We start from the raw sequence: 23,131 nt of genomic DNA, 5'->3' as shown, positions 1-23,131 counted from the left end.
CTTTACTGGCATTAGCGATTCCTCCCTTTTTACGAGCATGCAAGAGATGAGAACATAAATAGATGAAGCCAAGCTATCTTTTGTATTTTTTTTTTTTTAATTGTAATCATTGCTACAGGGATGAAAGGGCGAGAGATTGGGAACAAGGCGGTAAAATCCACAAAAAGTGAGAACAAAAGGCTGAAAATTAGTGATAATGGCATCCGAGCAGGCAGAGAATAGACGATTATTAAAGGTGAACTTTAATGGCTGTGAAAATTAACCCACTATGCTTGATAATGGTTATCAGATTTCATCAAATAAATCAGACGGAGCGTCTGGAGTTCGGCCCATCTGTACTGAACTGCCTCTAAAGTTTTAATCTACTTTCAAATATAGTCTTTATTACACAGCAATGATCTGTGTAAAATAAAAAAAAAACTGAGAGCAGCAAACAAGCAAGGAGAGAATAAAACACACACGGGCGAAAACAGCCTCCTTGGCAGAGGTAATTAATCTGTGAATTATCCAGCGTGCTCCCTCGTGTCAAAGGTTCAATTATCCGAGACAGTGATTTTCTCTTCTCTTGGCCTAATATACTTCTTTTGGCATCTTCACTGAGGAGGCTAAATAATCCAAATCTCAATTCATGCTTGAGTCTCTGCTGCCACCCAGTGAGTGAATTTAAGTGTGCAGAAAGAGAAAATATTTGCATGAGTGTGATTTACTGATGAAATGAGCTAGTTTGGTGCTAAGCATGCAGTACAGATCAAGATTTTTTTTTTTTTTTGGCTCTCATAGTATACCCGGAGGTGTCCTAATTCTTGTGCTGTCTATTGTTGTATTTGTGTTGATTTTGCATTCCGCAAGCGTGTGACACTAAACAAGGCTGACACGTGCCCTCCTTCATCTCCTTCGTGCACTGCCGCGAGGTGACAGCTACCTGTCACCAGGTTTGGACTTGATGAGCTTGGGAAAGAATGCACCGCCGCCTCTAGCCACAAGGGGGCACCATTGCACTATGGCTTCAGCTTTAGTTTAGGTACGCCTGCAGGTGAGCTGAGGAGTACTGACATTTTTTTTTTTTTTTTAATTAGATTTTTGGGGGTAAAGTGTCTCTTGTCATGTGACAGGGACACTCCGAAGGAGATCATATCACTCAGGCGGGGGTGGGGGGGCCGGAAAGGTGGGCCAATGAATAAGTCAGCACAGCAGGAGCTAGAAAGGGAGATGACCTGATGCTTTTATTTGAGAGCCCTCCTTCTTGCACCATTAAACTTGCTGCTTCCTGTCAGAGAATGGCACCAATGTCGGTGATGGGGTGACACACGCGCACACACACACACACACACACACACTGCAGCCAGGGGGAAATTTGCAACCCGCTGTCCGTTTTGTAGTGGCCCGCAGCATGTATTAAAATAACATAAAATAACAATCGACATGGCCGGCACTTTACTTTCTATTCTGGGTGGCAAGGCAGGACAAGAAAATAAGAAATCTGGTCACGCATCGTTTGGTGAGTGCCTCAGAATCAGAAATGTTTGCTACACCTGCTCAATGTCAAGTTCAGCCTATAGTGGAGATGCTTTTAATTAGGTTCTGAATGTGAAAGTGTGTTTCTGCTGCTGCTCAGTACAGAGGCGGACCAGTTCTAATGGGCAAAGGGGCCAAAGACCACCCCAAAAATCTCACTTAAAAAATGTAATTGTCAGGCGGTATTCTGATTTCTTTAAAAACCACTACTTTGATTTAAACGATTAATCAAGTAAAATGATTATGAAGCGTATAGTTACTCAATGGATTTTAAATTTAGCTTAGGGTTGTTGAAAGGAAAAGTGCAGTGTGTGCGCTGTGTTCTGTTATCTACAGAATCTGTAAACAATAAATCAAAAAATGACATTGCGATTTTTGGGTGGGTTGCGATATATTGCAATATATATTGCGATGTTGAATAATTTGGTTAACTCACCATGACATCATTGTATTCATATAATATCGTTTAATCCAGACTAAGGGGGTTCATCTGTGAATGATGATTGTTGTATATAAAGGGGATCACAGCGGTCACGTCTCTGTATCATAATAGATTATTTAACATTGTATTTCACACTTCAATGTAAACAGCAGCAAAATAGTAAAGATATTTTAAACAAAAAAATAAAAAGAGCAGGTGCACTATAGACCCTTGACAAAAGTTCGCGTGTTCTAATAATAAAAAAAAAAAAAAAAGTTAAAACATCGCACGCCCTACGATATCCGCAATCGCGATGTTCAAAAGACACATCGTGCAGGCCTATTAGACAACTAAACTGCAATTTGCCTTGAGTACAAAGGTGTATTTTTGCTTCCTTGTGCCCTGAGGCTACTTCAGGTTCAACTACTGTTTATTCATAGAGCTGCTGATAACGATTATTTTTGTAACAGATTTAACAGAAAGAAAAAAAACTGAAATCATTGAACATTCACCGTTGAAATCAGAGGACTTGAAAGTTAAAAATGTCTCTGAATGATTAATCGATCATCAAAATAGTTTGAAAAAAAAAGGGTTAACCTGGCTACAGAGCGTCCAATCAGATCACTGTTATTATCCCCTGTGCTGCTGACAGTCACCAGGAGGCCGATTTGCACGTTATCATGGAATTGCTGGGATATCCCGTAATGCATTAGTCATTATTCGGCATTACATTCCCCATTTTGCCTGGAGTGACAGCATCTTATAGCAGTCACGCCAGTTCGCCGCCATTGGGGCTGCAAACCGAAGCCATGACTGATCCGCTATCAATCTGACACCAAGCAGTAATTTAATCCCCGCTGCCATTGACGCAATGACGCCAATCCGTTGTTACGACATTCTCCGAGCATCAACGGGGACGGGCGGACGCTGACGAATGAGACGTCACCGTGGCGGCTAATCGACGGCGTGACAGCGGCGTCTGCGTTCGCCAGACCGCCCGCTGACCCGCCGGCAACCTTTGAAAAACATCCTCCTGCGTCGGTGCCGCAAGCACGTCACACTTTTTTTGAAACGCGCCGCGCACTTTGATGTCTGCCCCTGTAATGTGGCTACACGCACACATCAGGTATGCCAGTCATAAAAAAAAAAAACAGAGAAATATCAGCGAGAGCCGTATGGGAGCGAGTGGGTAGAACGGTTTGGGAGGGGATCAGATGCGAGGCAGCCAATGTGCTGCTTTGAATCTCGAGGAGGCGAGGGAGGGAGGCAGGGAGTGAAAGGGGAGGGGGGGGGGGCGGTGTTGGGGTGTGAGACTCAGGATGTCATTACGAGAGGGAGGATTCCTGCGTGATGCTGCTCTCCTCGAACAGGTCTCAGCAAGCGGCGAGTCCGGTAACGACGTCAGCTGGCCGATCAGAGTCGGAACCGAACTGGGCTTGAGAGAAGAGGAAGGGTCTAAGGGTGGGCTGTAGGGCCATCCGGGGGGGCCCCCGTAGGAGGCAAATATGAGCGTCCCCATGTTAAAGATCGGGGCGGTGCTCAGCACTATGGCCATGGTGACCAACTGGATGTCTCAGACTCTACCGTCTCTGGTGGGACTCAACGGGACCGCCATCTCCAGAGGGGGCACGTCCGAGAGGATCGTTAGTGTGGGTATTACTTACTTTTTTTTGGCGGGGGGGGAGGGGGGTTTGCAAGTGAGAGAAGTGGCTGGCGTTTGAGTTGTGCGCCGCTCCGGGGGTCCGTCGATCGGATCCCCCTGGAGGAGGGCGATCGGTGATGGAGTCAGACACGCGTGCGAGAGCAATGTTTTGACTAAATGATGTGTGAGAGTGGTCATCCGGGATAATGATGCAGCTGTTAAGGATGAGTGATGGTGAAAAGCTGCGGATGGACAAAGTGGCGATTGCATGTTTTAGGGTGCGTGTGCAATCCGTCAGTCATCACGGCGGGACGCAAACGGTGCTCTCGGGCGATGTGATGGACGACAATGTGGAACTGATGAAATGCAACTTTTAAAAGGTAATTTATAAGGCAGACGGTCACGGTTGACTTGTGGTGCTGTTCGAGGTTTCTCTCGGGTTTTATTTTCCTTTGTTCGTTGCCAAAGTGCTTGCTCCTGTGAAGTGAAACGGGTGGTCCGCAACCATTCTCATTGCTTTCTTGATGTGAATTATCACCGCATCAAAAATGGAATTGAATTGACCTGACACGACCCTAAATGAATTCAGTTGAATTGGATCACTTTAAATGGATGCAGACACTGTGTGAATGAGTTCAAATCTGGATTGAAACAAAAGAAAAGAAAATCTAATGAAGTGAATGAAAGTGAACTGAATTGACCAGATTAGACTCAAAAGATGAATGAATTGAGTGGAATCAGCAGAACTGATATAAGTGAATTGAACGGATTTAAAACCTACTTACCTTACTGAATTTAACGTAATGGAATTCAACTGGAATTGAACTGACCCGATGTCTCTCAAATCAAAAGCAAAATCAAATAAATCAAACTAAGGCCAACTAAAATGAATGCAAAGCAACGCAACACAACTGAAGTGAGCGAAAGTAAATCCGTTCAAATCAAATTGAATGTGAAAAAGGACTCAAACTGAATCAATCACACTAAAAGATAAATAAGTGAATGGAATTAAACCAAACCAAACCCAACGGAATTGACTGAATATATTTTGATCCAACTAAGCAGGGTTACGATTACGGTTAGCCAAAGCAAACTGAATTGAATTCAAATAGATTCAAACCGAAACTGACCTGGCTGGAAGTGACTCAAATAAACACCCAATTAAATGGAACACAAATAAATTGGACCTATCCAAACAAATGCAACCTAAATGAGCATTAGCGAATTAGTTCAAATGAATCAAATAAACTCAATCCATCAAACCAAACCAAAATGCAATCAACCGAACAGAACTAAACCAAATAAACTGGAATTTAAATCGAATATGATTTAATGGAACGTCGACTCACAAATTAACTGGAATTCATTGAATCCGACTTAATTGACCAAAAGCGAAACAAATCAAACTTGCGTCACAGCAAATGTAGCAGAAGTGAACCAGTTTGGATAAACTGAATCAAACATATTTGTTTTTATTTTTATTTTTTTTTTAAATCAGATTAACGTTGAACAATTTGAATTCTGATGAAGAGCAAATGATGTTCAGCGCCAACTTTTGACGGATTTGCTCATTTCTACGTTCCATTAAAATGCCCAAACTTGAACTCTGCGTCTTGGCTGATGGCCGCCGCGAGACGCCGATTAATCAGCAGCATTAAGTCAACTCAATTAATTTGTCATTTTCTGATATCCCTGATTGATGAGCGTTTCACCCTGAGCACCTTTTCTAATGGCCCCACGCCCGATACTGAAAATGCAGCGCTCTGTTTCAAATGATGGAAGGAAATTGAACGTCCCGAGAGATGTGAGGCCATCTGGCTATGGAGTACACGCACAAGTGCGTGTGTCTATTTTTATTAGTTTAACCACATATTCCGAGTATGTTTGTCTTAAGGGGGTGTGAGGTCCATCTGTTTCGAGAAGACTTTCATATTTAATCATGCTTTAGTCAAAAAGTGCAGTCGTAAGGTTGAGGGCGAACACGCGACAAAAGCCGAAAGTCCTTTTAACTTTTGGTTCAAACACGCCTTCGGCGGGCTATCTGCAGTAAAACGTGAATGTAAAGGTGCTCGGGGTGTGAATTATTTACACCACTGAACTCCGGAAATCCTGCCCAACTTCCACATTTGCCCTTCGGGGAGAGCGCCCCGCTTAATCCATCCATTTCACTTATCTCGCTCGCCGTCAAGAGAGAGATGAAATATGTTGCAAGCTAACTCGGGATTCTGACTGAGCCTCGTGGCTGAAGTCGTCTTATTTTGCATTTCAAAGAGACAGGCGGCATAAAAATATACATAGTTATGAGGAGAGATTTTATTTCGGGTATTGTGCCGGGGCGCCTTTCATCAGCGTTTGATTAAAGCCGAGAGGCCGCGTTTGATAGCGCCTTGAATCGTTAGCGTATGCGATGGCGGCTAATCCGCCCCTCGTAAAGACTAAAAGTTGAACGTAAACGCCTCATCGGGTCTCATCACGATTAACGAGACGTTTCCCCGGCCACGGTGACTCACAAGCGCGTTTGGTGCTCTTATCAAAGGCGACGTCGCAACGCTCTTGTGACACCGGAGTGCCAGCCAGCGGCTTCTGCTCGGCCTTTAGCGGCCGCGTCCTACATTCGCTCCCAGTTCAGTCTGGTCCGCTCGCTTTGGGTGCTTCCCCCTTTCAAAGCGACTCATCTTGAGGAGACGGATGAACGGCTTGATGTCAGGAAATGCGACGCTGCCTGGATGATTGTGCACATCTGGATAGTGCAAAAGTGTGTTTTCCTTAATGAGTGCGAAAGGCCCTGAAAGTCTTAACGCTGACACGGAATTTGAAGATTGGCAGGCAGGAGCAGTGACTCGCTTTTCTACTTACAGGAGATTGCTTTGAAACACTGCTTAAGATTGTGACAGTCATGTGTTTCTTGGCCAAGGAGACAAAACGGAAAGACTCTATGATAAAAATGGTGATTCAACCCAAACATATTTTTCAAGAATATGTTCTATGCAAGCCCACTTATTTAAACAAGGCATTCTGATAAATATTGCGTTTGTGGAATAAGAGTTCTTAGCCATCTCTAGGGGCGGCCATTTTGTCACTTCTGTCCAATCACAGCTCACCTGTTTTCTGAAGCTGAGCCGTAATTGGCATTTGTGATATCATTTTCAGTCGACAGAAGTGACAAAATGGCCGCCCCCTCAGATGGCTAAAAATGGGTGGATTTTGCTGCTCAAGTCGCAAGTCAACCCAAACATATTTTTTTCAAGAATATGTTCCCAGCAGCCCCACTAGTTGAAACACGGCATTCTGATTAAATTTTGCGTTTGTGGAATATAAGTTAAGCAGCAAAATGCACTCGTTTTTAGTCATCTCTGGGGTCGGCCATTTTGTCTTCTGTCGACTGAAAATGACATCATAACTGCTCACAACGACCAATCACGGCCATGCGAAGACAGAGCAATGTGGCAATGTGCTACTGAATTGTGGAGCTGTGTAAACAAATTGTTTATCAGCATTTCAGTTTTCCTATTTTTTGTTGGGGCGTGGCTGAAAACGGTGCCCAATGACACTTGGTTTAATTTGATTCAAGCAGATAATTTTTTATGGCTCAAACATGTTGGGATGTGTATGCATAAGAATCAATTGACTGACAGTTGAGTGGTTTCGGCGCAACCAGCCGACATGCAGATACCGAGACGCTTGATTTTTTTTACGATTTAGAAGCTTCATTTCGTACACGTTTTTTTTTAATCATTCAAATTTGGCAGGGCTGTTAAATAACACTGCTCTCTGTGTTGTGTCAAATTTACAGGACATTTTTACTTTACAGTGGCTTAAATCATCTTAATTAAATCGATATCCTAATAAAGAAAGATGGAATAGTAATCGGTCGAGTGCAGACCTCCAATGCTGGTAAAAACTCGTCACAGACTATTTGTGTTTGATTGCTTATTTTTCTATTACTCAGCAGGCTACTGCCTTTGCCATGGACGATGGCCATCCACATTACAACAGCGCAAATGGAGAAAATACATCTCGTGATCTGCGTCATTAATTGCAATTTGCACTAAAATTAAAATCAATTCCTTTGGCATTCCTGCTAATGCTATTTTTTAAACCAGATAATTACGTTTTGTTTTTTCAAATATCACAACTTATTTGCGTATACGGATACGGATCCAGCAACACAGTTGATAAAATGCCACTGTCCTTTTCTTGTATTTTACTAGGCATTATTTGGGAAATTTGACAATAAAGACTTTGAATCCTTTGATATTTAGAAATATGAATATTCATTGAATAGGGAATCCCCTAAAAAGTCACTTTTACAAACTGCACACAGTGAGTGTCATTTTGTTCTAATTCATAGTACAAAAAAGTACTGCGTTAATGCAATCAAATCCACCATCTGTGCATTTTGATTATTATAATAAAATAGAGGTCTTTTACTCATCCTTCAAAGGGATAATTTCGGTTTTACAGCAGCACGGCATTTTACAACAAAACGGAAGGCAGCAGCACATAACACAACATCAAAACTACAACACAAAAAAAAAAGTCCAATAATCGGAACAAGATTGGCTTCCAGACTGTCATCAATCATTTTCATTGCCTCGCCCTCCCAAATCAGCTTTTCAATCAATTACAGTATTTACACCAAAACTAATAAATGTGAAAGCCAGCTTCAAAAAGAAGAATGTTTTGCGACTTTCAATATCGTAACAAAGAAACTCATTTAAAAAGAAAGAAATAAAAAGACCTCTGCAGAATGTAAATAAAAGACTGTTCAGTGAATCACTGCCCTTTTTTTTTTAACCGCATCAACTCTACAAAATGTGTGTGTGAGATAATGTGAATACATTGACTTCTAGACCCGTGTGTGCGTTATCTTCAATGAAAAAAGCTCTGAGGTGACGGAATGGATTTTTTTTCTTTTTCTTTTTCTTCAAACAGCATACCAATCAAAATGTGATTGAGGGCAGTGTGGCGCCGTCCGTCAAGCGCTGTAAACTTTTACATCCACTGCGCGGCCCAATAAAGCAAATTGTGTTGATCGATTATAGGCCGTTGATTAAACACGGCTCCAGATTTTATAGGAAGCAGCTTTGCGGCATTTTACAGCCTTCACTTGGAATTTGTAGAAACCAAACACACGAGACTATTGAAGCAATTAGCCATCTTGTCATTGGTGATTGCCTGTGAACATCATGGGGGACATAATTACAGTATTGTCTTTGGCGATCAAGAATTTGGGCCATCAGAGGCACTGTTGAATGAGTCGTTTGAAGATGACCGCTGTGGCACAACTCCTGTCGAAACAGGTGTTCAGAACATTCTGAGAGAGAGTTTGAATGGTTGATTGGAGAAACAGTTGTCAGACACAAATGAACAACTGTACGTGACTCAGTAACCTGGAGTATTGGTAGGCATTTTTTGCAGAGGATAAAGAAAATACATTGTTGAGTATTGTTATATTTTCTGTCTACATGTGTTTGTTTGTGTTCATAAACCCATTACTTTAAGGGGGTGGTCAACCGAAACATTTTTTTCAAGAATATGTTCCCAGGCCCACTAGTTGAAACAAGGCATTCTGATAAATAGTGCATTTGTCAGTTGTGATGTCATTTTCAGTCAACAGAAGACAAAATGGCCGCCCCCAGAGACGGCTAAAAATGAGTGCATTAAGACTTATTCCACAAACGCAGAATTTATCAGAATGCCCCGTTAAAAAAAAAAAGTTTGCGTTGACTTCTGTTTTAAAGAGGAAAATGCTATTCTTTAGCCCAACTATAGCTTTTCTCTTCATGTGTTAGCATTAAGCTAGCAGGAGGCAAAGCTGTGTGGTTGTTTTGAATACATAGTCTAATTCTCTTACTTTTAGGTTTAGTTTGATAGTAATCTTTAATTGGGAGTAGCATTAAACACCTTGACCGCTCTTTTTTTGAAGAACTATCTTCCAAACTGCTGCTTTCTGTATGAAGCGAGTTGAAATCTCTCCCCGTACAGTGCTCGCGTCTTGAATTTTTGCATGCAAGTCAAACTTTAAAAAAATCCGCTCGTTTCTTAGGAAAACCTGCCGGGTCTCTCACATCAGGGCAACGCTTGTTATCAACACAAAGTCCATCATTGCAAGATTGCATTATCGCTGCATCCTGACACCGTTTACAAACTATTGTGGTGAACTCGTACTGCAGTAACACATGACGTCACAACTCACACAGGCGTGAAAATCAAATGAACCATCGTGTGTGTTCTAACAGTGTATCTGGTGTTTTTCGCCCCGCTCGTCGCACCTTCTCTGCACAACACCAGCCTCCATCGCCATCTTGCGCGCAGCAAACAGCTGATCGGACGCCAAGCGCCTGTCAGAAGACCTCGCAGGCGGCCACAGACCTTGTACGGGGCGACGGGCGTCATTTGCCGTCATTAGTCTCACTAAGAGTTGGCCGACTGAGCCCCGAAACAGAGTCGACAGCGCACGTACCGCATCTGTGCACCCCCTGCGCCCTTTGGAACGAGTGAGCGCCAGATGGAAAGTTGGCACCACGGTGGGAGTGATGGAGTGGCGAGGTACGAGGATGGAGCGGAGTTTAGCTCTGTTTGAGTCACATTAGCACAGTTGAGGTCAGTAGAGTACAGTGGAATTTTTCATCTATAAAAAAAAAAAAAAAAGACAAAAAAAAAACCCCACCTATTCGCTATTCACGAATTCACCTACTGGGGTACCTTGACTTACACACTGTAAAGACGTAGAATATAGTATGTAAAGAAATCAACTTTTTTTTTTTTCACTTTTTACTGTTTCAAGCTTTATTTCAACAGATGTCATCCATGTAAAACGACAGATACCTGTAATTTCACAGCAAGGTAAACTACATGAGCTGATGGTGGCCAGATGTGACGTCAGAATGTCTGAGGCTCACTCCTAAGAAAAAAATTTTTGCTCGCAACACAAATGGGAAAAAAAAAAATGTTAATGTGGAAGCTATCCTCACCTATTTGTGGTTTTCTGCATAAATGTGTGCTCTCTTTGCTGCAATACTAAGCTAGCGTTAGCACTGTAAACAAGTTAGCCACGACTGCCACATTGGTAGCATGATTTATTCTTTATAGAGTGTTACTACAACACTATTGGTTTGAAGTTTATAGAACGTACTGTGCAGTCAGCTAAAAATAAAAAAGTGGTGATGAACGGCCCCTTAGAGCAGAAATGTCACAAATGCGGTGTCGCTTATGAATCTACTATAAAGTATTTTCTTGAGGTTCCTTTGCTTTGTTGCTGTCTGTCTTGTGCCCAGTTTTTAGGGGAGGGGGCGCGGGGCATTGAGACAAAGTGGGGGTGGAATGGACAAGTGTTGCAATACTTTTGCTCAAATATTGTAAAAGCCAAGAGACAAACAGCAAGCAGCCCACAGAGAGATGATCCCATTTCTTTAAACAAAACGCCTTTTTAGGTTATTTCACGCTCGTTGAAAGATGGCACCTGGATTCCGCCTCATCGGTAAGGTGTCCCGATTCTATCGAGACTCACAAACTCAGCTTGATGCTTCACGCAAGCGTTCCCAAATCTCCCCCCCCCCCCCCCCCCCCCCCGCTTTCTCACGCCGTCTCTGGTGGTCGTGGCGTCGAGTTCAGCTCTGGCGATGTGGCGGGTCGCCTCAATTTGCTGGCATCGCCCGCTGCTTATGAAACTTCTAATAGACTTCCCGTCATGCTCATAAAAGGTGTAGAGCAGCAGATTTATGATCTCATTTAGCCGCGCCTGTACGGCAGCCAGCTCCAGGGTCGCTCTAATGAAACACCGGAGGAAGTCCATCCTCTCGACAGCGATACCCGCAGCTCACGCGCCTAATTGGATAATCCCACTGAACTTTGTTAATCATTAAGGGCCTCGCAGCTTGATTGCTGCTGAGAGATGCGCAGGTAATTGCACAAGTTGATTAGTTAGTTGCAGTGACGCGCGCCACTAAACTGCGCAGTTTCTACGCTCCGTTCGTTTTGAGTTGCCATGTGCTAGCGGCCAAAGTGTGATTGGCAAATATCTGTTAAGGCAGGGGTCCCCAACCGCTGGGCCGCAGGCCATTTGGTACACAGCTTCACAGAGCGGCTGCGCAAAAAATATTTTGTTGATCAGAGTCTGGAAGAAGTTTTTATTTTGTTTAGTTTTAAGGTGCTCATCTAAGTCACTTGTGAGGGGGGGGAAAGTAAGATCACAAGCTAGCAAAAATATGCAAAAGATCAAATAAAATCATGTTGGGAGAGCTTCTTTGAAAAGAGGAACAGGCCTAATAATGACAAGAAGCTTTTACAAAAAAAAGAAAGATGTATTTGAAGCGCAAGTCTACCCAAGCATATTTTTTTCAAGACTATGTTCTATGCAGGCCCACTGGTTGAAACACGGCTTTCTGATAAATATCGCGTTGGTGGAATAAGTGTTAATCCACTCGTTTTTAGCCATCTCTCGGGGCGGCCATTTTGTCTTCTGTAGACTGAAAATGACATCACAACTGCTCACAACGACCAATCACGGCGCACATTCAGAAAACAGGTCATCCGTGATTGGTCGCTGTGAGCAGTTGCGATGTCATTTGCAGTCGAGAGAAGACAAAATGGCCGCCCCCGGAGATGGCTAAAAACGAGTGCATTTTGCTGCTTAACTCATATTCCACAAACGCAAAATTCATCAGAACGCCGTGTTTTAACTAGTGAGCCTGCTGGGAACATATTCTTGAAAAAAAATATGTTTGGGTTGACTTCCGCTTTAAAAAGCAATATATGACTATACAGCCAGGATGGCCCATTTTTCACTCAAAAACTGTCATGTATTTTTTTTTTTTTTTTTTTATCAGAATACGTAACGCTCTGTAATACGGACACGCCTCCTTCCCTCCACTCATATCTTGGTGTGACATTAGCGGAGTAACTAAATCACCATGCTTAAAAAACTGCGCCAAAAGTTTGTGGACATCCACACTTATGCCCACGTCAACCTCTGAAAATAAAAAAGTGCTCACGATAAGAGAATGAAAAAAATTTTAAATTTAGTGCTTACCTTTTTTTCCACCCTCACAAAGGTCTGCTTTTATTTGATAATATAATAAATGAGATTTATATAGCGCCCTTCAAGACACCATGGGAAGCTTTTTCTTGGAACAAAAGAAGGAAAAAAAATGCTACTGCTACTCCTTGTTGCCGGGGAAAACCAGAAGGGGCAATTTTCGTCCTGACATTTTTTTTTTTTTTACATACAGACCTATTACATAATATTCACCCGATAATTTCATTTCATTTGTGTCTGTCCACATATATTTTTACGTTGCTGGTGGCACAAAAAAAGAAAGCATGATTGCAAGCATTACATTCCAGTCAGTCTAGTTGTCTTTATTTTGTATATCTTTATACATCAATATATATCTTTAAGTTTGGCTGGTTGTGGTGTGGAAGGCGGCTCTCGGAGGAGTCAATGGGTACATCAGCGCTATTGCTAATTAACATCCCACCCCAAGAGTGCCACACTGGACTGGATACAGGAAACAAGTTAATTGATATTCAGGCCGTTACTACAAATTGATATTCACAAAGCGCTAACTGCCCCAAAGTCGCCATCGTCAAATGGCCCGCGGCAATAAAGTCCGCCGGCCAAATTAGCGGCTATAAACGGGCAGTCTAGTAAACTTGTTTTGTGAGTGAGTGTCAGCCTTTCAGACAGTCACTTGCAGTTTAGCGCTTTGTGTCAGGCGTTTGATGGCGGGGGAGAGGAAAGAGCGCCGTTGCTGGGAAAAAGCCTCCAAAACAAAAATGGTCATAAATGGACGCCCGATTGATTTTTTCATCATCTGTCCTCTGCAAAACAGTCGCTCGACACAAACTCGCCGGCTCCTCTCACCGTGACTGTGACAGCTTCATGTCTGCCACTTGCATATTCCATTTAATCCTTCACTGCTACCTGATCCACATTTCTGACAGCGAACCCGACGCCTCCTCTCTCCCTAAATGGGACATACTATGCAAAATTGACATTTTGACGAGTTAAAATGCTTTGATTGTCTTGATAAGAGCCCCAAAAACACCCCCCCCCCCCCCGTGTCTTGGCTCTGCCTCCTCATGTAGAGGCAAGCAGGCGGCCACAGCGCACACTAGCTGGCGAGGGGAAATGAGCCAATCTGTTGAGTGAAGGGCACAAGGGGATGGCAAAGCACCATTTGGAAGGCACACATGAGATCCACGCAGACGTTAGGCAAACACTCACTGGCGATATCCAGCGTGTCATTTGGCACGCACTCGCCGGTGAGATTTATCTCGACATCGCGCATAGATACGCAAGATACAGCCCGTCATTAGGCATACACTTGCCGCTGGGACCCAGCCCGATAAATCGCACAATTCCACGAGGCAGGGTCGCCAAAAGAAGCTAATTTCAACAAGACAAGAAATAGACAATGTAAAGTGTACTATAAACTCGAGTATGTAGATGCATAGGATGTCACGGTCAAGCTATTAAGATAGTGAAGTGTTTGAAAATGTAAATACTTTAGTGATCTGCTTCCACCAATGACATCATTAAAATGGCGCACAGGTTTGACCTGCCTACATAATAGAGTATAGGCATTTTTTATTCATTTTGAAGAGCTAAAGATTATGGTTTCCTTGGCTAATGAGATATCTGGTGAGCTTAAAGGAATAATGTATGTGTATTCTTTTTCTAGAGAACCGACATGCTCCATTTACGTCAATAAGTCACGGCGCTTAAAATCAGTCTGACTGCTTATAAGTAGACGCATATGAATCCCCCTGCAAAAAAAAAAAAACTGCATGCCATTTGCATCCCGGTGTATCCATCTCTCTCTAAACGCTCAGAAGAGCGGGCGAGTTAGAGGCGAATGGAAATTGGAACGGATTCAAATGCACTCTTAATTTCAGCCCGGCATTTATGAAATATTAATACACAGGAGAAGTGTTGCTGAGAAGCTTGTGGGGGGGAAAAAAAAAAAAAACACGAGGAAGCGCAGCGTGAGGTTGGAAATTGAGGAGAGAGCGTTAGGGCAAAAGGAATGTCCTCCGGCATCCCACAGCTAAACTTGAAATGCTCACCATGTGCTACCCTGTTTAAAAAAAAAAAAGTCCAAATATACGTACACGGATTTCTGCAACCGTTTGCATGAGGCTTGTTATGACATATGATGCAGTGAAGGAAAAAAATATATATATGGAAATGAATGAGGCAATCTCATCAAGGCACGGCACAGTCCGACAGTTAAGTGCATGTTGCAGACAGAGGCCATCTTTTGTCCACCTGTTAAGACCGCGACAAGAAACCCGCTTGCGCGCCTCCTCGCATCCAAACTAAAAGCACGCCCACACACATCTGCAGCAAAGCCTCGCAGCCTTTCCAAACAAATGCTCACGGGGGACTTTGTCGCATATAAAAAGCCATGCATTATTAAAAAGGCCTGGGAGAGGGTTTGTGCAAATATATAGATGCTCGGCAGAAACACACACCAGCACAGTCACGCTGCAGCAGAACAATAAACGCAGACTTGAAAGCAGATCCCACATCTGACTTCTGTCTTTGAGAGATAAGGGGGTTCATTCAAAAGTGCAGTCAGGAGACGGGAGCGTCAACATGAATGGAAAAGTCCCAACCGCAGTAATCATCAATGTAATGCAAAAAAAAAAAAAAAAAAAAAAAAAAAGACGATTTAAAGCCAAGTGCACAAAACTCACCAGATGTCGATTTGGAAATCGGAGCTAAGGGTCGCAAGCTTTCCAAAGGCCGGAGTCCTCAAAGTGAAAAAGGTTTAAAAATAAATAAATAAAAAGAGAGAGAGATGAATCCCTAAAAATGAAGGTACAACACTTAAACGGATGTCAGGTGGGCAAGCAATTTGCATTCCAATTCAGATCACACTTCCTCCCTGTGGCCACACCCCTTAACTTCCTGTCTGTCAAAGTCAAACAGGAAACGGCACATAAAAGCAAAAGTGACTACATTAACGGCCGCTTTTAGATTCATTAATAATTCCCAAATAATTGTATTGTTGAACTTTAATTTTTTTTCCCCCTTCAATTTATTTATTTGTATTCAATAAATTCCCTGAACCTCATTTGGTCCTCGTTAATTCTTATTATTATTTAATTTAATTTATATATATATATATATATATATATATATATATATATATATATATATATATATATATATATATATATATATGGTATTTGCTGGTGAAATCCCATTTTGGCCGTAATGGATTCATCCTGTAATAACGGTGAAGCTGGTTGGAAATGATTTGTGAGGGAATTGAATATTGTACTGTACCTTGCAAAGCCTAGCAGAAACGACTTTTGACAATAACTAATAAAAAGAGGGATGACATGAAAAGAATAGTATATGCTGACTTTATTGTGGCGGGAAGCGCTGATAGAAGGCCATCTTTTATAATACTGGCGCCCACAATGCTTGGCTCACAATTCATTTAATCATAAAAATTTGAAACGAACTCGCTCAGAAAGAGTGACGGGAGAGAGGAAATGAAGACGTGCTGGGTGTAGCCCGCGCGTCTGTGCGTGTGTGCGCGCGCGCGCGCGAGTGTGCGGCTTCAAACTCCAACGGAAGACAAGTTCCCCCGCCAAATCAACATTCCCTGTGATCTGCGGAGCAAAGACGACATGACTTGGAGCGAAGCAAGCGATTTTATTTGCCGCCTTCTGCCTGCACTTATGTTGATGCCTCTTTAATTTTATCTCTAAAATGGCCAATCCTTCCCTCATTACATTTTGGCCTTGTCTGCCGAGAGCGAGTGGAGATGTGAATGAGAATGTTGACTGGTGTATGCATGTGTGCGCGCGTGTGCGCTTGCAAGCACTCAGCACCGCTTCTCATTGGATTAGTCCAAGGGAGACGTCCACCCTTTCAGCCAGGCCCTTCCTGGGTCGGTTATTGATCCGCGGACAGCTCCATTTCCTGCCCGCTTCCAAACATATTGGCGCGCCTGCTTTTCCACTCCACTGCTCCGTCACGCCTCTTTTACTTTGAAACGTTGCTTTTTCATCTTCCATCAAGCTCTTAATTGGTCTCCCCGACTCTGTCCATCCTGTTGTCCTTTTCCGCCATTTGAATGCGGGGAAGTATAACGTTCTCATGTAGTTTGTTTCTTTTTGTATTCCAAGGCCAATTCGCTACTACTACTACTACTATACTACGACATAAAGTTAGCTTGGCAGATTACAACCAAATGTATTTCTTTATTTTGCTCACACTTTTGCACCCCCGAGGGGAGGTCACAACAGCTGCGCTAAACCAGGCTGATTTCTTTTGTGTGTTTCTTGGTCATGTTGAGAGGCCACTTTTTGCTAGACTTCAGAAATTGGCGTACAAGTGTAGCGTGCGCTCACTATGCTGTTTCCTTGGCAACTTGACACTTAACACCAGCAACAGCAGAAACAAAGAGTCAAATAAACATAACTGTTGGGAACTTTTGAATTGAACCTTGACTTCGTTTTTTTTTTTTTTTTTTTTTTTCCCAGTTTGAGGCCAACTAATTCCTTGCTTGGAATGGGCATTACTGTTTGCATTTTTTTATTGTATAGTAAACCTGTAAATCTTAATTTACAATTAAGATTGTAAATTATCCATACATCTGAGTGACTTCTTGATTAATAATATATTTTTTTTAATTAATATTTTAATTTTTTTTTTTTTTTACAAACTGTTTCTTCTTCAAAACATACTGATTCCTTATATGTTTTCTACATTATATGTATCTATTTATGTTGTTGTGTGGGTGAAAAAATGTACAAATGAGTTCCTGCACTTAATGTTGGTTTCCGCAGTTTTGTGCCGCCCTTGAATGGTCATTTGTTTGCCGTCCGACACAGGCAACGTGCACCAGGCAACTTGTGCTCCCTACAAGATATGAATAAATTCATCGTTCATTCTCCCCCATATTCAATGAAAGGAAAACCTCTCCTCAAATTCTCTCATCGTGCGCGGATGCTGTAAACACGGCGAGCCGCTCTCTGCTGCGCTGCGCTCCACTCAAAGCTAAAATTAGACAGCAAGTGATTCTCAGTAGTTGCCGGGATCAATTGCCATTAATTGCCTTTGGGGAAGAACAACTTTTGACAGGGCTGCGAGAGCGAAAGAGAATCCCAAGGAGAAATTATGACTCGGCAGCTAAGTTGCACTGACAGAATGGGCACAACTAATCACGATATTGAATGAATTCAAAACATCTTCTCGCTAAACACAGCCCCACAGGATAAAAAAGCGTTAGATTATTGCATATCTTTACAAATAATTTATGATGGGTGCGGGTGGGGGGGGGCAACTGTTTCACTGTTGATGCACGCTGACGACAGAAAGTATCTTGCCGTTTGTGTTCGGAAGCGCGGCAAAGTCTTCGCCCGACTGAGACGTAAATCTCTGCATAATTCCGCAGGCGCTGTACCCGAGTCCGGAGGAAGGCTGGCAGATCTACAGCTCGGCGCAGGGCGCGGATGGAAAGTGCATCTGCACGGTGGTCGCGCCAGCTCAGAACATGTGTAACCGCGACCCACGCAGCAGGCAGCTCCGGCAGCTCGTGGAGAAGGTGAGCGCCGTTCCGTCGCGCGCCAGCTTCCAGGCGCGGCTGACAACGCAGGCTGTCACGCGCACGCGACGCAAAGTCTCATCGGCTTGCGATGACGCCGCTGAAATTGAATCGTCGAGCAATGGCTAGGAAACGGACTGAAAATTTGAAAAAGTCAAAGGCCTGACGCATGATAGGGGAAAATCTGACATGTTCTTACTGATCCTATCTTGACAATAAGCAGCAGCAGATTGGCAAATAGTGAACATTTCGTCAAAAAAAAAGAGGTTTCAAAAGCTGTTTGATTATCATGGTGTAGTTTTTAAAGCGAGCAAACTGGCCCCCGCTCGCTTAAAGGGGGGGGAAGTCAACCATAACATATTTTTTCAAGAATATGTTCCCAGCAGGCCCACTAGCTGAAAGACGGCATTCTGATTAATATTGTGTTTGTGGAATAAGAGTTGAGCAGCAAAATCCACCGGTTTTTAGCCATCTGTGGGAGCGGCCATTTTGTCACTTCTGTCGACTGAAAATGACATCACAACTGCTTACAACAATCAATCACAGCTGACCTGTTCTCTGAATCTGAGCCGTGATTGGTCATTATCTGAGCCCTGAGCAGTTGTGATGTCATTTTCAGTCGACAGAAGTGACAAAATGGCCGCCCCCTGAGATCGCTAAAAAGAAGAGGATTAACTCTTATTCCACTAACGCAATATTAATCATTATGCCGTGTTTCAACTAGTGGGCCTGCTGGGAACAATATTTTTCCCAAAAATGAGTTTGGGTTGATTTCCGCTTTAATGCTAGCATATAATGGAAACTGCCATTGGCATGCTAACAGTTAGCATCGATGGTCGCAGTTTTACAACACTTTAAGAAATGTAGAATAACACATGTAGACTGAAAATATAATACTCATAGGTATATATTATTTATCCTCTACAAAAATGAATAATATTACAGCAACTTATGGAGTACTGTATTAGTAATATGTTCTTCTCCCTTTGCGTCTGCACGACTGCCTCCTGGTGGCCAAGGTGGGTACACCAGATGAAATCACACACTGAAGTGGATTGCGGCATTAAATCATGATGCACAAAAACAGTTTAATGCATTACATCTATCTAATTATGTTATTGTACGTTTTTATAAAGTACAATAGCAAGAGGTAGTAGTGCTGGGGTTAAAAAGCACATCATTTCAATGGCGAAATCCTTTTTGAAGTATACTTTTTTTTTTTTTTGCACCTTACGAGTGCAGTGAGATTATTTAGTATTTTTAGATAGAGGTGAGGGAACGCGCTGGAAACAACTTCACACACTTCCAGGCGCGTCTCAACAAGCGGAAGTAACAGCTCGATAAGTCACCTCTGCCGCGTCTTCTTTCGAGTGCGAGCAAAGGGAGGGCCGTAAAACACACAGCCTGACATTGATGTGCTCTTGCGAGGGAGGCGGGGCTAAATTGAGATGCAAGAAGAGGTCTCGGCAGCCTCCGCCTGATCGGGGGCGGCGCCTGAACCCACGTATTGCATTGTGCCTCGTTGGAAGTTTGTCTTTTGCCCCAGACGGTCGGTCGTCGGGTCGGCCGCGTCTTCAAGCGTGCGAAATTTACGCAGACTTTGGAAGTGGCCGCCAATACAACAGAGGGGGACATACTGTAGCAGCACCTGAATGAGGACAAAATGAGGGCTGGTGGGTCCATGCGGGACTATCTGCGTCAGCAAGAAAACATTGCAATGCACTGACACTCACAAACCAACGGAGCACAATCCTTTTTGTTTTTTTTTTGTTTTTTAGTATAATTCAGGCTTCTCAAATGGCCTACGGGTGATTACAATATCAGACTCTGCCTGGAAGGCGCCAGCTATCAAAGGCAAGCGCTCACGTATAATATAGTCCGGAGCCCGTCTTAATGAGGACACCTGAGGTTTGCGCTATTTGAGCTGTACAAAAGCAAAAAAAAAAAAAAAAAAAAAAAAAAAAGACAGAGTGAGTGTGTGCGTGTAGCATACACACTAAAGAGACATCCTCATTTGGATCCAAAGCATGCAGAGGAAGAATTTCAGTGGAGCCCATCCACAAATTCCCTCCACTGGCGGCGGGGGAAAAAAAAAAGACAAGGACAGGCGGGCGTGTCAAGGTTCAAAGACTTGACAACAGCTTGGCACCCAAATGTGTCTATAGCTTCATGTAAAGCTCGTACATTGCGGAGCTGACCCCCCCGGAGGTGCGGCGGGAATGTTCAATGTGGAAGCTTTTGAGGACAGCAACTCAACCCCAATGCCCCCCGAGAGTTCCATCTCTATGATATGCTAGCGTATGTGGTATGAACGAGCAGCTGGTCAACCGTTGATTGGTTCAAAATGTTCCCATAAGAAATAATGGAAGTTCCATCGTCAAATTGCCACCGCCATCAAATCTTTATGAACTGAACAAGCTGGTAACGTCATAAAAATTTCAAAAACAGGCAATGTTTTTAAGTGATTTAACAGTTGCAAGGGTAAAAAGAAGTTAACCACTGTTGATATTATACGTGCAAAATACTAACTCTGTTGCGATTTTGATGAGGAAAGGTGTGATGTCTAAATTTGATCCAATTCCTATTGTTTCACAAATCGATGGTAATGGGTCAGTCCCCACCTGGCTTAGTTATTTTTACAAATTATTGACCAACATAGGGCAGCGAAAATGGCTTGCTCTCTTTGATGATATGATATCAATGGCTCAACAAACATTTTTTTTTTTTTTTTTTTTGTAATATACCCATTCATGGATTTGTTGCCGATATTTTTAGCAATACTTTTAACATTTAACGACACAAAATAATTATGAAAATAATCCAAGTACAATACTAAAATGACAATGAAGAAACAAACAAACAAAAAAATCATAAGTAATCCTCCCCCACCCCCAAAAGTCTACTTTTGTTCCATTCTAGTTCCTTTATGTGCATCTCTGAGCATTTCCAAACGAGAAAAGAACATGTTTTGATGGAGCATGTGGGAGAAGACATGGGCGCAGAGAACAGTAGGCTGGACGCAGTCATTGAGTGGGCCGACCGCGGGAAGGCGAACGAGGCATCTGGAGCAACAGACTCGATGCCAAACGGCGACCTTTGAGAGTTGGGACTGTTGGATAAAGTACGAAATAAACCCCGCGTGCAACTCGGAGGAGTTTTGGAGCGCTGCCTGTCTGCGGGAGCGAGCCGGTTTTTGTTTGTGCGGCCACGTGAGCGCCCGGACACGCAGCGAAGACACGAAGCGTTGGTTCAAATGAGCTCTCTGCTGAGGGGGTGTGACAGTAGGCTGGTTATGCAGCAGCAGAGTGGGCTGGCGGCATTAGAGGATTAAACTTAGTGCAGAGCTGAATGGGGAATCAATAAATAGCAGCCTAACGGTGAATGTGTGATTTTGTGTTTGTTACATGCAGTGTCAGAATCATATTATATGATAGAAGAGTTTGCTTTTTTTTTTTTTTTTCCCGGCAGCACAGTGGCCCCTAAGTGGCGCAAGCAATAAATCATCTTTCCTCCTTGAAATGAATGGATATGCCATTAAACAATATCAGACTCCCCCCAAATACTTTTTTGGGGGGTAATGTGTATTGTAATGCAAACAAACAATATTCATATTATAGAAATTATTAATGATTTCATTGAATAGGATTAAACTGTGCACCATTTGTAGGGATGTAACGATTCATCAAAAATCGAGTACTAATCGATTCAAACCGATTCATCGATTTGAATCGAGACGAATCGAGCTTTGACATCCCAGCACTCACAAGCGCTATACAGCAACACCTAACAAAAGACAACATACCTAGGTCAATAGAATATGTACAATATACAAATTTAGAGTGCTAAAAAAATATTTTTTTATTTGATTTTTTTGCTATTCCAGATGCATACCACATTTTGAATGTGTAGATCAAATTATGCGCTTGCGCCAAACATCATTGCGTTTTAGTTCAATGTCTGTTCTGTACAATGCCAAAGCTATTCTGCGCTATTCTGATTATCGTCCCGCTGAAATACCTCAGCCAGGTGAACTTGCACAGCCCCTCATCCTGAAAACAGAATTTCCCCTGCGTGATCTCTGTGTGCTTTGCGTGGGTTTGCTCTAACTAGCTAGCTTTGTTCTGAGCCTGAGCTCGTCCCCTCTTCTCAAGATTAATACAGCGCTAACTAAAATCCACCAAAAGACAAAAACAAATCCCTTTGTCTATTCATGCCTGCCAAAAATGCACTTTCCGCACATCCTCACTCTTAAGAGAATGGCGCCATTGCCAAATATTGATCAGATAAGGATAAGAGTCGCTATTCAAATTGCCGTCTTACTCACGGGAAAGTTAACCGACTTTCAATTTGAAATGATCTCCCCGCACTGCAAACGCTCTTGTTTACCGAGAATCCGAACAGATGCAATTAGATGTCAAACAACTGCAGAGACAGCATGTCAGTACCGTTGCGCTATATATAGCCATCGGCGCATTATGGGTTTTTTTTTTTTTTTTTTTTTTTCAGCGTCACTTATACGCCAGTAACGGTGCAACTGCACAAGTTAATGAGCTCCAATACAGAAGCTGTATGGAAAAATCCACACCGGCAAAGATACTAACGCTCAGCTTTGACAACGCATACAAACGTGCCACATGTGTCGTGCAGGTGCAGAATATAAGTCAGTCCATGCAGGTGCTGGATCTGCGGACCAACAGAGACCTCCAGTACGTGAAGGAGACCGAAGGCCTGATGAAAGCGGTGGACGGGAGGCTGAAGGTGGCCTCGGACAACCCCCGCAGCCTCAATCCGAAAGGCTTTCAGGTACTTGGCTGCGCACCACCTCCGCTGCACTGTGCGCGTGCCTGCTCACCGCAATTGCTTCGTGTCGTTTCACAGGCAATAAAGTTTTGTATGACTTGAAGCAACACAAACTTCATTTAAAGTTCTGAGTGGCCCTGCTGAATTTTGAAGAGGAGCGAGCATTTTTTTTTTTTGTTC

At 43.0% G+C, this 23,131-nt stretch overlaps 2 protein-coding genes across 4 annotated transcripts in view; one reads left to right on the top strand and one right to left on the bottom strand.

Annotated features, from left to right (window-relative positions):
* The window catches only part of rdh8a (retinol dehydrogenase 8a), a 107,862-nt gene extending 92,370 nt beyond the window's left edge, over positions 1 to 15,492 (bottom strand). Inside the window, exon 1 of the mRNA XM_086054694.1 lies at positions 15,285 to 15,492. The gene's annotated coding sequence lies outside the window, so the exon portion shown is untranslated. The remainder of the gene's footprint in view (positions 1 to 15,284) is intronic.
* The window catches only part of olfm2a (olfactomedin 2a), a 49,588-nt gene that overhangs the window by 18,746 nt on the left and 7,711 nt on the right, over positions 1 to 23,131 (top strand). Inside the window, exons 1-3 of one of the 3 annotated variants that reach the window (XM_086054689.1) lie at positions 3,260 to 3,585; positions 18,002 to 18,151; positions 22,799 to 22,954. In XM_086054689.1, the coding sequence (XP_085910815.1) occupies positions 3,442 to 3,585; positions 18,002 to 18,151; positions 22,799 to 22,954 (450 nt within the window). In that variant the 5' untranslated portion in view covers positions 3,260 to 3,441. Of the gene's footprint in view, positions 1 to 3,259; positions 3,586 to 3,777; positions 3,959 to 18,001; positions 18,152 to 22,798; positions 22,955 to 23,131 lie in introns of those variants that run through there. The other 2 variants (XM_086054692.1, XM_086054691.1) reach the window with 2 other exon arrangements.

The sequence above is a fragment of the Filicampus tigris genome, chromosome 16 (genome assembly GCF_054856515.1).
Source record: "Filicampus tigris isolate MCC_2025a chromosome 16, RoL_Ftig_1.0, whole genome shotgun sequence".
NCBI lineage: Eukaryota > Metazoa > Chordata > Actinopteri > Syngnathiformes > Syngnathidae > Filicampus > Filicampus tigris.
This window is presented reverse-complemented; position numbering and strand designations above follow the sequence as displayed.